At 36.7% G+C, this 15,943-nt stretch overlaps 2 protein-coding genes across 2 annotated transcripts; both read right to left on the bottom strand.

Annotated features, from left to right (window-relative positions):
* Window positions 1–1,669: 1,669 nt before the first annotated feature.
* On the bottom strand, window positions 1,670–5,028 carry LOC136709513 (extracellular calcium-sensing receptor-like). Its single transcript, XM_066684804.1, has 6 exons — window positions 4,814–5,028; window positions 4,383–4,674; window positions 3,429–4,220; window positions 3,035–3,262; window positions 2,801–2,924; window positions 1,670–2,577 (listed from the first exon to the last, which is right to left on the bottom strand). Exons 1-6 carry the CDS (start codon window positions 5,026–5,028, stop codon window positions 1,670–1,672), a joined length of 2,559 nt encoding a protein of 852 aa, XP_066540901.1.
* A 4,200-nt stretch (window positions 5,029–9,228) lies between these two features.
* Window positions 9,229–12,633, bottom strand: LOC136709149 (extracellular calcium-sensing receptor-like). The gene is made up of 6 exons (XM_066684171.1): window positions 12,431–12,633; window positions 12,012–12,300; window positions 10,880–11,632; window positions 10,570–10,797; window positions 10,303–10,426; window positions 9,229–10,142 (listed from the first exon to the last, which is right to left on the bottom strand). Exons 1-6 carry the CDS (start codon window positions 12,631–12,633, stop codon window positions 9,229–9,231), a joined length of 2,511 nt encoding a protein of 836 aa, XP_066540268.1.
* Window positions 12,634–15,943: the final 3,310 nt, after the last annotated feature.

A 15,943-nucleotide genomic window follows, 5' to 3' on the forward strand; every position in this document is an offset into this window, starting at 1 on the left:
ACAGTATTTTTTTTTCCATCACCATGGCATGCATCTTCCCATCTACCAGCATGGATATTGGAGAAATGAGAATCTATTCACTGCATCAGTTTGGCTTCTTGGCCTGCTGAATCATAGTAATCACTGTAACTATTATTCAGTCTCTGTCTCTTAGTTGCCCTGTGAAGGACTGGCGCCCCCTCCAGGGTGTATTCCCGCCTTGCGCCCAATGATTCCAAGTAGGCTATGTACCCACTGCTACCCTGAACTGGATAAGCATTTACAGTTAATGAATGAATGAATGTCTCTTAGTTATTTGCTTATTTAGATCCAAACGTGAATTTTTTGGGGGGTCAGACAGTGTATATCAGTAATGTAAATGTTCTGAACCCAAAATTCAAATCTGTGGCTTACCAGCCTGTGATATATGATGTGCATCGTGAACAACACATCAACATTTTCTTGCTTTGGGAGTAACATTTATATGTATAATATTTATGCATTTATTATTATATTACATGCATATAAAATTATATTACATAATTTTGATGTCTATATGCTATGAGCAGAGTTATGGAACAACTGTGGGATCTTGATGCTGCAGTTTGTTTACATAATCAGCCATTTCTGATTTTATCAGGTTGCAAGGATACTCTGTCTACTCTGCATTCAGCTCAGTCCCGGTGTTTGTGAAGTTTTCCTTCAGCCACATTAGTGGCTGAATTCAATACATAAATGCAAAGCAGTTCCTTAAAATTTTCTGAGATCATAAAAGTCAAATATAATCCAGTTTATTATCCAGTGAATGAACATTAGCCAGTATAAATGCTGTAATTACTGCCTTGCTTGAGTCTGCCTTTAGCCAAGCATGCACACTTGCGCCCATGTCCCACCTTTCAACACCACTTTTGTGTTTTCTTTTCAACATTTTTTAGGCTGTGGTTTGACTGGCGGACTACTGGGATTGCATCTAGCCAGAGATGTAGAAACTGTTAATTCAACCGTATTTCACTGAGAGAACTTAAGGTTGTTAGCTCTACCATATTTCACATTCCAGTTCGTGAGCTAAATTTGGAACTGTTCAGCAGTGCCAGAGGTCCTTTTCTTGGGATTATTATAGCCAGAACACCAGAGCGAGGTGTTACTCAAAATAAACAAGGCTGTGAATTTGTTACAGCACTGTTTTATCAGTCAGACCCTGATAAATGTAAGTCAGTAATAAATAACTAGTTCCTTATAGTATCTATAGTATAGATTAATTGGTTGATAAAATGTAAAGGTGCTTGGTTTTAGAAATGTTCAAAAACAAGTAATAATCTAATTTTATAGTTTTATAGTTATTATTGTAAACAAAGACATTGATATAAAGCACCAAAGCTTCCCCAGAGCTTCCAATGACAAGGGTATATATTTGAGGCTTTCCTGTTTTTGAAATGCCAGAAAAATTTCTGTGACAATGGCTATATGGCTAATGGTGGTCCGGCTAAACTAGGCTTGCTTAGTTTCTCTTTGCTCTTGTTTAAAATTATATATTAAAAATGGGCACATCTTATCGCAATGTTGATTATTCAGATTCAAAAAGGAATGTTGTCATTTGGTTATTTAAGGTTTGGGGAAGCAGCTAAAAAGTATTTTCCTGTACAAACTTAAACACCTATTTATTTTATATTTGTTAAGAGGAATTTGTTGCTTACTTAACTGGCACTTTTCCCATAATTTGCTTTTTAGTGTTCTTCTCTGGTTTCAGTATGATTATATAACACTTTGGGAGAAATATACAGAATAGCAAACCAAAGCTTGAAGCTAAAATAGCAAATATCTCAACAGCTACAGTAAACTTTCCAGGGGAGCTGACATAAGCTGGAATAAAGGTGATCCAAACAGCACAGAATATGATCATACTGAATGTTATAAATTTGGCTTCATTAAAATTATTAGGCAGCTTTCGAGCCAGAAAAGCCAAAACAAAACATAAAAGTGCCAAGAGTCCTATATAACCCAGTACAGCCCAGAATCCTATAGTTGACCCTAAATGACATTCTAGAATGATCTTTTCTTTGTAGTGGTTTAGATTTTTGAAGGGGAAAGGGGGGGACGTTCTTAACCAAAGCACACAAATAATGACCTGTATGAGAGTGAAAGCAAGGACACTGAGTCTCTGCTGTGGAGGCCCAAACCACTTCATGACATTACTACCAGGAAGTGTAGCCCTGAAGGCCATTAACACCACTATAGTTTTCCCCAGAACACAGGAGATGCAGAGGACGAATGTGATGCCGAATGCTGTGTGCCGAAGCATACAGGACCACTCAGAGGGCTGACCAATGAAAGTAAGTGAACAGAGGAAACACAGAGTCAGTGAGAAGAGCAGCAGGAAGCTCAGGTCTGAGTTGTTGGCTTTGACTATTGGTGTATTTTTATGTCTAAAGAATATGATTGCTATTAGTATTGTCATAAATGTACCAATAATGGAAATAACTGTCAGCAAAATACCCATCGTTTCTTCATAAGACAAGAATTCAATTTCTTTCTTTACACATTCATCTCTGTGAGTATTTGACCAGTAGTCTTTGTAGCATTGTTCACATTTAATCGAATCTGAGAGAGAGAGAGAGAGAGAGAGAGGGAGAGAGAGAGAGAGAACATAAATAAGAGCACAAATAATATATTTAAAATAAATATTACATATTAGTTTACAGCCTTCCATATCGTAAAATATGTTGACAGACCTTTTGTGCCGCCTTTAACTTTTTTTATGTCATATAGTCTATGACATTTTTAGTCACAACATAAATTCCAAACAGCTTTGTGTAATTATTACCTGTTGTATTACTGATCTCTCCTTCAGCACATGGTATACAGTCAAAGCAACAGATAGGCTTTCCTTTCTGTACAGCTTTCCTGGTGCCAGGAGGACAGCTTTCGCTGCACACAGACACCGGCACCTGTGATCAAAACAAATGTTTGATAGCCTAAAACAATTTTTTGTACATAATAAAAAAGTGTGTATTTATTTATTTATTTATTTATTATCTAAGCTTCATCCCTTATTTACCTGATTTGTACTCTGTGCCCATATGATAGAGGTCAATTTTACTTCTAATCGATTGTGAGAAGGTAAAGAGGAGTCATAAAGGCCAACCGTGACAAATTCATGCTGGTGTTCTTTACTTCTCTGCCAGTTTATTATCTCATATTTTGCAGCAGGGTCTCCATTGTTATCAAAAAAAACTTCTTCATTCTCTTTGGTTTTAAAATGCACCCTTTTAATTTGTTCTAGGAACTGAAAAAAACAGAATAACTTTTAGGCTGCAAAATTAAAAGAAAAGTTAACATTTTCCCATAAAACAGTAGTAATTTCTCTGCCTTTTCTAAATGAATATTACAGTTATGTGCCACGGCTTTGAAAATGTTAGCACAAGATTGTGCTTAATATTGTTTTAACTCACAGTGAGAGGGTCAGGCTGCTTCTTTGTTGGACATGTTTGTGTGCAGCCAAGGAGGTTGTGTAAAGCATGAGCAACAGCATACGCTCCTTTATACACGTTACTGAAAATGGGCATTAGTGACATGTCTGTAAAGGCGTTTTCAACATCAGACAGTTTCTCTTTTCCTGTGCACTCTGTTGTATATGTAGAGTTATTCTGGTTGTTGTATTTACACTTGAACAGAGCTTCCCAGAATTTAGTAAAAATTGCACTGCCTGCATATCTCAGTGGCTGAATATCCAAAATGAAGGCCTTCAGACCTGCCACTGTTGTTTTAGGAATTGCAAGCCCTATGGCTCCTTGCAGTATTTTGTGTTTGTCTAGTGAGGCTAGTCCTGAATCAGAGATCCAGCCTTCAGTTCCCACCCACTGGTATCCAGTGATGTTGTGATCATAAAATACATTTAGCAAAATCTCCAAGTCCCAGTGGGCGAGAAATCCCACTATCACTCGAGAAGTGGAGCTTTTAATCTGCTGAATTATTCTCAATACTTTTTCTTGTGAGTAGGTTCTGAAATATGGAAGGGAATATTCCAGGCAAATGCCTAATTGTTCTGCAGCTTTTGTAAATGCAGCCATCCCACTGTTACCATAATCATCATCTCTTCTTATTGCACCTACCCAGGTCCAGTTAAAATGTTTGACCATTTCTGCCAGTGCTCTGCTTTGGTAGTAATCACTGGGGATGGTGCGCAGGAATGATGAGTATTTCTGTTTGTCACTGAGACACTCACAAGTTGCATAGTGGCTGATCTAAAACAGATTCATGCAGGTATGTCAAGTAAGTCAATTTATTTATATTTTTTAATTCAGGTAACATTAAATTTAGGTCCTAAGATGACTTTGAACATTATTTCAGCATTCAAGTGATGTCCAAATTGTTACAATGCTAATATAGATTGCATAAATCCTTACTAAGGGAATGCTGAAAGGGCCAACACTTGTTGCAATAGCCATTGATGCTGATGAGTAAGTCTCTCCGATTATGGCTTGCACCTGGGCTGGCTTTGTGCAGGGTTCATTAAAGACTGTCTGCTCATTCCCATTAATAAGTGCCATAGCCATCCTAACACCCATCGCCGTAGAACTGCAGGTGTCGTAGATTCTGTAGCCCAGAGACACTCCAGGCAGTAATGAAGAACTGTTGTTGATCTCTTCTATTGCATAGATTAAGGACTGTGAAAACTGGAAGGCTCTGAGATCAAGGCTAGATTAGAACAAATTAGAAATAATATTCAAAGACATTATTAACAGATGAGATATTGATTATTACTGTAGTTTAAGCCTGTTTAAAATAATACATATTCTTTCAGTGTCCGAAAAAGTCATTTGGACTTGCTCTTTACCTCATGCAATTCAGTGGTGATGGCTTGACCATGTAGGACGCCTCCGTGATTTCCCAAATGCTATGGAAGGGGAAAATCCCTCCAATAATGACATCACCATCCTTGGATAGTTGTGGGTATACAGGCTCTCCTTGCAAGCTACAGTACGTCCCGTTTGTTTTTGAAACACTGATGATGGCCATTACAACATGTAAGAGAATAAATACAGGCTCCATCCTCCTATTCAGTTACTAAGTAGAGATCATTGTGAAGTATGGGAACAAGGACTGCTCTTTTTAACTAGTTGGACAGGTAGGACTTGTGGTATTTATACATAAGGAAAGGCAAGTCATCTGTGGTAATGTCAATTCTTAACCACAGTGAAAGTAGGTGTGACTTGCAAATGTGAGCATCACTAATTTGAAAGGGGCAGGCCCTAAGTATCTTTTACCTGTTGTACGTTTATATTGATTTTGGTACTGTCCTGTTACTTTTTTTTTTATATTTCCTTTTCTTTACATTTTTTATTTTACAATATTTATCATTTTAAACCCTTGTAAAGTAAATATAAGTCTAAAAAGAATTGAATAAATAAATAAATAAATAAATAAATAAATAAACAAATGATTAAATGTTTACTATTGGAGCTTGGATTAACGGTCTCGCTGTTAATCCTATATCTTCCTTTCTCTGGCATTTGTCTGAATAATTTTCTCCTGTAAAACTTTCTGCATCATCTTGCTGAATTCTACAACATGTTCTAGCACTGATGCTCATTTGTATTCTTACCATCTCTTTGGTGAAACCTTCTACAGTAACTGCATAATAGTTTATTCATTTAGAATTATCATTTTATTTGCAATATATATACAAAGTGATATATGTAAGTTAATACGTTTAAATGAGTTTGTTCTTCATAGTTCTATAATTATATAGATCTCTTGTCTAATATTTGCTTATTTTTACAGTTGTTTCTTAAGGAATGTCAACAGCCTCATCACCTGAACACCCTTCATTTTTTTTAATTCTCCTAAAGAAGACTGTCAGATGGCTGTAAGGGATATGTGAGGTAATCCCTTCATTCTGCATTGGGGTTCCAGTGGCTTAAAGGGGGCTAGTTTCAGAAATTGTTTCAAGAACATCAGAATACCCACACATTCACAGAAATTTTTGGACTGTTATGTGGCCATATTCACAGGCATACAATTACAAACTAAAGCCCTGTCACAGATAAGGCTCGGGGCACACATTTTTTAGGGTTCACCAGTGTGGAAGGCTTTTAGGGACTTAGGGAATTAATATCTCAAATGTGTTCCAGCATAAAATCTTCACTAATTTCCTAAAAATTCATCATCACGTAGAGGCTTCTACATATTTGCACTGAAGGGCCGCATGTATGTGGCTTTAAAAGATAACCACAAAAAATATGCCAGTTAAAACAGCACCAAATTAAGTCCTCCAAATATTAATACATCACACTTTTAACCAAAAAAAAATACAAATATGTAGCATTTCATAACATGTGATTTAAAAACTCCTCTAAATTGTTACTTTAATTTGTAAAAGGTGTTCTTCACATTTTTAATGAAAAACACTATTTTATAAAATTCTGATGATGGTTCCTCTCCATTTGTTAGCTCTCCACTCTATTTGCGTGCTCAAAACAGGGCTAAAACATACCGTCCTACCTGGAACCTCTACTGCAGTGTGGCCCTCGGGCAACAGAAAAATTTCTTAAGCCCAGTGTACAGTACATGTTTCTTTAAATGACAGCAACCAATAAAAATGGTCAAAAAAGTATGGAAAAAACAGGCCAATAAGAGGTGGCAGTCACTATCCAGCATCATTTGAAGGCGGAGCTTTCTTTTCTGAAACGTGGTCACAGGAGAACAATGTGTGAAATAAAGGTAAGTTTATTTGCTTTAGCAGTCTTATTTAAAATAAAATGAACTGTAAATAATTGTCAGTAGGTGGGACTGTGACTCCATTGGCTGCCGAATTAAATGATGTACAGCTAACTCTGACTGCTGACTGGCTAAATAAAAGCGATGACCATGAGGAGTGTTTAAAAGTATTTTATTTGGCAACCCTAGTCTGCAGTGAAGTCAGGGAAGGCAGTGTTTGACAGTGATCACCCATGCCTAACTGTCTGTGAGGCTGAATTCAGCGGATCATTTGTCGACTTATTTTGTTCGAAATTTCCAGTTCCACATTAAATGTTCCACAATTGCTTCTCCATTTAAGGTGGCTCGATACCTTCTAAAACAACAGTGCCACCTAGTGGAATCTTGTTCGCCTGCTAGTCAAATTCATGGATGAGGTTGAGTTTGTGTGTGGATAGGGTGAAATGCAAACGAAAGGTTTCAAAAGACAAAAACCAGCAAGAGGATGTGAACAAAAACACATCACAGAAACAGGCGAGTGACTTGATCCACAAATGCAGTTTCAACACTTAAAAATAAATTTTAAATTCGAGACTTTGACTTTACAGATAGATGTAAAATATGTACAAACGTATTCATTTTCACATAAAATTCTGATATATCTATTAAAACCATAAACACATATTCCTGAATTTAACTGTATTTGTACAAATTACAAACAATCGGGATGTATTTGTGAATAGTGAAACATATTTGTCAAGTATTTAGAGACTAGTCTCTCTCCATAGTATTGCACTGTATTTTTAGTCCTTACTCATTAATTAAGCATCAGAAGCTAATGAGTTTGTGCTACTTTATGATGAAAGCCTCAACCAAAAATCGCAGCATAAGCCGGGGGATAGTGACTGTGTGCATTACACAATTAAACAATGAATTGTTGATCATGTTCACGTTGTCTGTGGGGTAAACATCAGCAAGTTCAGCAAGACAATATTACATGGCTCATATGGAAGAATAAAAGATATAGCGGTCGATTTTAGAAAAAAGGAAAAAACCCAGACAAATAAATGACATTGACTGCAAAAAAAAAAAAAAAAAAGAAATTGCTGAAAAGGCTGAGACAACAAGCTAGGTTACATGGAATGATTGCCAAGTCAAATAGCATGAGAAAAACTTCAAAAAATAAACTGTGAACTTGATGATGTTAAGTGGAAGACTAAGGAGCAGGTGAGGGACTCTAAATAAATGTTCAAATGATGTAGTTAACTAGAAATGGACAAAAATGGAGATTTGTGGCACAGTGGTGATTTTTTTTCCTTCTTTTATTCATCAAGAAGGTTAGCATAACCTAATTAAAGCCATAAATTCATTCATTATCTGTAACCACTTGTCCAATTCAGGGTCATGGTGGGTCCAGAGCCTACCTGGAATCAATGGGCGCAAGGCGGGAATACACCCTGGAGGGGGCGCCAGTCCTTCACAGGGCAACACAGAAACACACACACACACATTCACTCACACACTCACACCTACAGACACTTTTGAGTCGCCAATCCACCTACCAACATGTGGTTTTTTTTGGGCTGTGGAAGGAAACCCACGCGGACACGGGGAGAACACACCAACTCCTCGCAGACAGTCACCCGGAGCGGGAATCGAACCCACAACCTCCAGGTCCCTAATTTAGATTAATTACCTCCGGTCTGGTCTTAGTAAATATGTTTGAATTCTCAAACACTTGAATAAAGGTACAAAAACCTGTAATCCATAATTTGAGGCAATAATGGCAAATATCTTCACAGTTACAGTAAAAACCATTTGGATTATTGTAGTTTTCCCCTGTACTGAGCCAGGGGACTGGAAAGAGTCTTTATACTCCCTGCTAAAGGACATCCCTTCATGTTTTCTATTCGGAGATTGAGGAGTTCATAAAGTAACCTGACCATGTGTCTTTGGAACCACCTGCATAATTTGACAATTGTGTTTTTTCCATGATAGGTACATTTTTCTATATAAATTAAAGTGGCTTGTAGGAAAGTATACTAGAGACCAATCAATTTATGTGGAATCGAAATATCCTTTTATACAACTGTGCCACCAAATTAAGATGAATATATCGTCTACTGAATATTCAATTGTAGTATGTTTAACAGCTGGCATAATGGCATAGTGTAACTTTCTCCCAATTGGTATGACAGAGTTTTTAGTCTTTCCACTGTGGCATGTTTGTGTGTTGGGCTTTGGAGCAGATTTATAAAATGGCATAAATAATCATAAATGCATGTTTATACCATAAAGTTGATAAAACTGTTAATGAGTGCAGAATCTGTTAACATTTACTAGTCATTTGAGGTTATAATTATGTTATTATATATATATATATATATATATATATATATATATATATATATATAATTATTTGTATCTTTCACTGAGATTCAAACCTGCAGTTGTTGTAATGTTTGATTTAATAATGTTTCACTGTGTGTGACCACAATCACATGTAAATCAAAATGTCAGCACTCTGTAGATGTAAATAGTTTATTTAATTTCTTAAAGAGATTTAGATGCCATTTTCCCCATGACATGTTTCTTTGTATTTAGTTCAGGCTTAAACAGAATAATGTAACACTTAGGTGTAAATATACAGAATAACAAACCAAAGCTTGAAGCTAAAATGGCAAATGTCTCTACAGCCACAGTGAACTTTCCAGGAGAGCTGACATAAGCTGGAATAAAGGTGATCCAAACTGCACAGAATATCAGTATGCTGAATGTAATGAACTTGGCTTCATTAAAATTATCAGGCAGCTTTCGAGCCAGAAAAGCCAAAACAAAACACAAGCTAGCCAGGACTCCTATATAACCCAGCACAGCCCAGAACCCTATTGCTGAACCTAATTTACATTCTAATATGATCTTTTCTTTGTAGTAATTCATGTTATTGTAAGGGAAAGGAGGGGATATTGTTAACCAAATCACACAAATTATGACCTGTATGAGAGTGAAGGCAAGGACGCTAAATCTCTGCTGTGGAGGCCCAAACCACTTCATGACATTGCTGCCTGGAAGTGTAGCCCTGAAGGCCATTAACACCACTATTGTTTTCCCCAGAACACAGGAGATGCAGAGGACGAAGGTGATTCCAAACGCTGTGTGGCGAAGCATGCAGGACCACTCAGAGGGCTGACCAATGAATGTAAGTGAACAGAGGAAACACAGAGCCAGTGAAAAAAGCAGCAGGAAGCTGAGCTCTGAGTTGTTGGCTCTGACAATTGGAGATTCCTTTTTAATTATAAATAGAATACCCACAAATATCGTTAATCCTGCTCCAAACAAAGAAAAGAATACCAGTATTATCCCCATAACCTCTGTGAACGAGAGAAACTCAACGACCTTTAAAACACATTTATCTCTTTCGGCATTAGACCAGTATTCCCCAGGACACTGCTCGCAGTTATTTGAATCTGCAAAAGAATTAACGATCATCCTCATTAGAAATGAAAATGGGTTTATAGTTTAATTTATTGATGTTGTTGCTCAGGAACTGTATCCTGAATAACAGAAGTAGAATACACAATGTACAGCTTGTAAACCTTCTTTGAAACTTTGTAAGCCTGAAATTACCTGTCCTGTTACTGATCTCTCCTTCTGCACATGGTATACAGTCATAGCAGCAGACTGGCCTTCCTTTCTGTCCAGCCTTCCTGGTGCCTGGAGGACAGCTGTCACTGCACACGGATCTTGGCTTCTATATGATATATAGTTAAACACCAATCAGTATTTTCTGTGTAGATTTCATAAGCAGTAGTTTCTTCGCAGGTCATTTGATAATGCATGTTATATATTACTGTTTATAGTAGAATGACCATAATTTGCCACCGTTGTCCATACCTCAGCTTGACCTCCACCCCAAACTATATTTTTGTTAGTTATGACAAACTGCTTTCCAGGAGGAAGGGAGGCATCGTAGTATCCAACTTGCTTAAATATCACTTCTCCATCAGGCCCCCGCTGCCAGTTGATCACATCATACTTCGCAGCTGTTGCACCAGTGCTATCGAACCACACCTGCTCTCCTGTCCTTGTGGTAAAATTTACTTTTTTCAGAGACTCAACAACCTTGGAAAGAAAGAGTGCGTTGCATTCAAGTGGAGAATGTCACACATTGAGATTTTCCCTAAGATTTTAATTACAGTGCTACCTGCCATGGCTGTATTGTCCACTTTTTCTCACAAATGTTGTTTATGCATCCGAATAAGCTGTGTAGAGCATGAGCCACAGCATAAACACCACTGTAGATATTATTTGCATATCTCAGTTCAGAGACATCTTCATTATAGTTTTTAAATTGAATCAGATCCTCATATCTACTGCAGGTGTCTTTAGCCTGAGAATTTTTTCTTTTGGCATCTGAGCAGGGGATAGCTGTTTCCCAAAATTCTTTTATAACATAGTCAGCAAAACCAGCAATGTTGGCTTTTCCCACATCAAATCCAAGTGATCCTCCAAGTACACTGTAACTTGTTGGAGTTATTAGGTTGACAGCAGTTATCCACACCTCCACACCAATCATCTGGAAGCCAGTTACATTCTTTAGTATGAGCTGCTCTATTAAAATGTTCATTTCAATGTGAGCAAGAAACATAATAATCACTTTTGCTGTGCCCTTTTTGATTATGTCTACTACTTTCTGGAGTTTAGCTGGCTCTGTCCGATCAAACTTCTCAGAGTACTCTACACATATGCCCTCCTCTTTGGCCGCTTCCAGAAAAATGGCAATTCCATTGTTTCCGTAGTCGCTGTCACTGTTCACTGTTCCTACCCAATACCAGCCAAAGTGTTTGACCAACTGTGCTAGTGCTCTGCTCTGGTAGTAATCACTAGCTATAGTTCTGTAAAAAGAAGGATATTCTGTCCTGCTGCTCAAACATTCACATGTGGCAGCATGACTTACCTGTTGAGAGAAAGGCATATTAGACGACCCACTGGGAGTTCTAGGGCAAAATGTATTCTGTGGACAGATGGAAAGGAGGAAACATGATACATATATCTTAATGATATTAAAGTTACATAGACATCTATGGTGTAATTGATCCCCTGGTTTGTAAACAGTGTCTTGAAGTACACTTCACTTGATTTTTTGGTTCACCCTTCAAGGTAAACCATTATACATCATATAATTTTATTTAACGTCATGTTAGTCCTCTTTTACTATTCATAATGAGATTTTGGCCTAGTGTAAATTCCAGGTAGCATTCAAATATTATGGAAAAAAAGGAAAGAAATCTCATTTATATGTGTGTACGACATAAATCAACACGATTGTGTCTTACCACTGGGATCTTAAAAGGACCTGTAGTTTTGGCAAGTACGATAGTAGGAGAAGACTCTGACTCCCCTATGATGGCTTGGACTCCTGCTTGTCCAGAGCAGACTTCATTTGCAGTTAAGTCCTGACCATTCATGAGAGCCATGGCTGCCCTCATTGACAATAACCTTGAGCCACAGTTGTCATAAATCCTGTAACCAATAGAGATGTTTGGTAGCAAGTTGCTGTTTCTGTTGATTTCCTCAATTACAAAAATCATGGCCTGAGCAAAGCGCAGTTCTCTGAGGTTAACACTGTAAACATGAAAAAATATATTAGCCAGAAAAGAAGTGTTAATTATATATGCAAATTTTAAAAATACAGTGGTTAAAAATATGTAGTAATACAAATCAATCCATTGTAATTTTTCCCTGTGCAACAAACCTTGAGCATATCAGAGACTCGGGTGCTTCAGTAAATGACATTGATGGCTGTGTAACACTGCTATGTATTGAAAAAGCTCCTCCAATTGTAACATCTCCATCTTTAGAGAGTAAAGGGTACTCTGGGCTCTCCATTATGTGACAAAGTGGCTTTTCCCCTTTTGACAAAAGGCTGAGAGAAAGCAAGAGTACATGGAGAAACATTACAAAGGCTGTACAATGATTCTGCAGCATGAATCCCTGTTTACTGTTGCTTTCATACTTTTATAGTCATGCAGATCATTCTTCTGGGTAAGACTATTCAGTCTACACAAATCAGAGTGGATATATTTCATGACCTCATCATGGGATACATTGCTAGCTAGACCCTAAAGGTTTCAGTCATACAAATCCGCAGTTGTTATTCTCTGATAATGCTTACCATGGAAAATTAAATTTGAATCATGTAATTCAAGTGATATCCAGGTACATTTTTGTACCCCAAGATGCAAGACATGCCCAGATGTGTCTGGTGTGTTTTAAATGTACACAACATTGAGTGTCCAAGACAACTGAGGCATTGCTACAGAAAATGCTATAGTTTTGCTCTCTAATTATAGTCACTAATCATATACCCTCCAGTGATATACCCACAAGTGTATAATTTCACTTTTACTTCTGTTTTGTTATTTGTTGTGCTCTCTGGTGTTGATCAGAGGAGGATGGGTTCCCCCTTATGAGTCTTGGGTCCTTTCAAGGATTCTTTCTCAATCACTGAGGGAGTTTGTCCTTGCCAGTGAGATTGGTTTGCTCTTTGGTTTAAACCTGGGTCTCTGTAAAGCTGCTTTGTGATGACTTTCTTTTGTGAAAAGTTCTGTATAAATAAATAAATAAATAAATAAATAAATAAATAAACTGATTAGTTTATATTATCAGTGTGTATGAACTACTAGGAGTGTATTTAATTTATTGAGATTTCTTCACATGGATGATGTAAGTCTCACAGTTAAGTGATGTATATGTAAAATCAGCCCTCATATGAAGGAAATTCCTTAAGAACAAGCAGGATACCTATTCTTGAACATAATTATAGTTTCATCAGTGTTTTGAACCAGACTTGAATTCCTCCCACAAGATAAGCGTGTTCTTTCTGTGAGAATGTGAGAGTATGTGAGATATGAAGACAAGTGTAAGGTGCATCTTTTAACCAAGCTTTGAAAAGTCATACAAATTTTAGATAATTGTTTATTTATTTATTTATTTATTTATTTTTACCCATTTGACAGATTTTCAGTTTATGTAATTGTATAAATCTATGTTTGTAATACCGCATCATGGCCACTGCTAATGACATGTGGGGTATCGAAGACACGGCCAGAGGCGAGCAAAAACACAACCACCCTCTGAAATAACACAACCTATGTCTTAATGCTATAGTGTTTTTGTTTGTTTGCTTGTTTAATGAACATTGTAATTCTGCATTGGTCTGTGCTCTGTTCTCAGCAGAGTATGAAACCACGAGTTCATGACAAAGTAACCACTGCCAGCGAGTCCTGCACAACCTTTTGTGAACCTTCTGATTTTTACTCTGGACTGTACTACACTGGTACTTTTACAAACCCCATGTACAGAAATGTTGGGTGCAACAAATAAATTAAAAGAGAATGCCATAATCTGCAAAACATTTAAAACTTAAATTGAAAATAGCACAACCATTTTAAATGTAGAAACTGTGAAAGTCAATTGTGTACATTATTATTTTTTATTTATTTGTTTGTTGGTTGGTTGGTTTGTTTTAATATTTGACCATTTTGAAATTGATACCAAAAACATGTTCTAAATATTTGGAATGGGGTCATGTTTAACACTGTGTTGCATCACCTCTTCTTTTATCCACACACTGTAAAGTTGTTGTTTTGCTTTTTCCTTTGGCTGTAATTATAAAAAACAAATTTCCATTCTTGCTTGACACAGTATTCAGCCACTCAAAAACTCAGGTCTCCATTATAGTGTTTTTCATTTCATACTGCACCAGTTGTTTTCAGTGGATGACAGGTCTGGATTATTGGCACAAACTTACTTGCGCATTAACAAAACTCTTTAATAAAAAACTATGTTGTTGTAAGCCAAGGATTGGCTTTGTCTTACTGAAATAAGTAAGGCTTTCCAGAAAAAAAGATGTCTAGATTGTAGCATGTCGCTACAAACATGTATACATTGTTCATCTTTAATGGTGACTTCACAGATGCCCAAGTCATTCATGGCATGTACACTAATGCACCCCTGCACCATCACAGCTTCAGGCTTTTTAACTTTGTGGTTCAAGCAGCTGGAATGTGCCTCTGCTCCTTAGCCTGGAAGACACAAACATTTCCAGAAATAAAACTTTTTATTTGTTAGAACACAGGACATTTTTCCACTTCACCCCAGTCCACCTTAAACGAACTTGGGCCCAAAGAAGTTAGTGGAACTTCTGGATCCTCTTTATAAATGTTACTTTGCATAGTTAAGTTTTAACTTGCATTTGTGGATGCAGCAATGAATTGTGTTCACATACAATGGTGTGGGTAAGTTTTCAGAGGCTGTGCAGCGATTTCCTTTACGGAAATGTGTCTGTTTTTAATTAAGTGCTACTTAAGGGCCTAAAGATCATATCTGACATATTGTCTTTGTAATGTTATTCAGTAAATAGCGGGTATAAATGATTTGAAATGTATTGCATTCTGTCTTTATTTACATTTTGCAGTGTCCCAAGTTTCTGGAAATACGGTTTGTATTTTACATGTCTACACATACTTTACACGTAACACAAATCCATCTGCAAATCAATGCAATACTGCAAAACTAACATTTTTCTCCATTTTATTAACAGTTACAAAAGAAAAAGTTTGTTACATTGTTATTTTATTTTATGCCTATTTGGAAAAAAAAGACTGATTAAACAAAGTATTGAGATGATATCGATACAAGGTTTGCATTAAGTACTTTTTCTTGAATTCAGTTTGTATTAATATTAATATGACATATTTATGATAAATATCAGTCTTTGGGTTATCTAAGTCAAAATGAGATCCTTTAGAAGCTAGATTACATTTATGTATTTGAAGGATGTATGCATCTGGTTTAGAATGTTAATTTACACTTGTCACATTGGCAAAACACAATAAAACCTTTTCCACTTGATTTCATTGGGCATTGCATCATACAGTTTTTAAACCCTGTGAATGTTTGACAGTAGTCTGATGTTGATATCAGCTGCAGTTTAGTTCATGAAGCTGTTATTTAATTTATTATAGTTTGAATTGACAACTGCCTGATTGCTCTGTAGACAAGACTTCCCTAACGAGAGCCTGTTGCAGGTTAGATGCTTTGGTATCTCCAGGGATAACAGTGTCTGTTATCTAATTTATTATTATTTTTTAATTGAATGTGAAAGTCACACCATGTCCAAGTTATAATTGTGTGATTGAGTGAGCACTACATAATTGAAACTGAAATGACATACCTGTACATGTAAAAATTCTATTTCATTGTT

This window comes from Hoplias malabaricus, chromosome 11, assembly GCF_029633855.1.
Source record: "Hoplias malabaricus isolate fHopMal1 chromosome 11, fHopMal1.hap1, whole genome shotgun sequence".
NCBI lineage: Eukaryota > Metazoa > Chordata > Actinopteri > Characiformes > Erythrinidae > Hoplias > Hoplias malabaricus.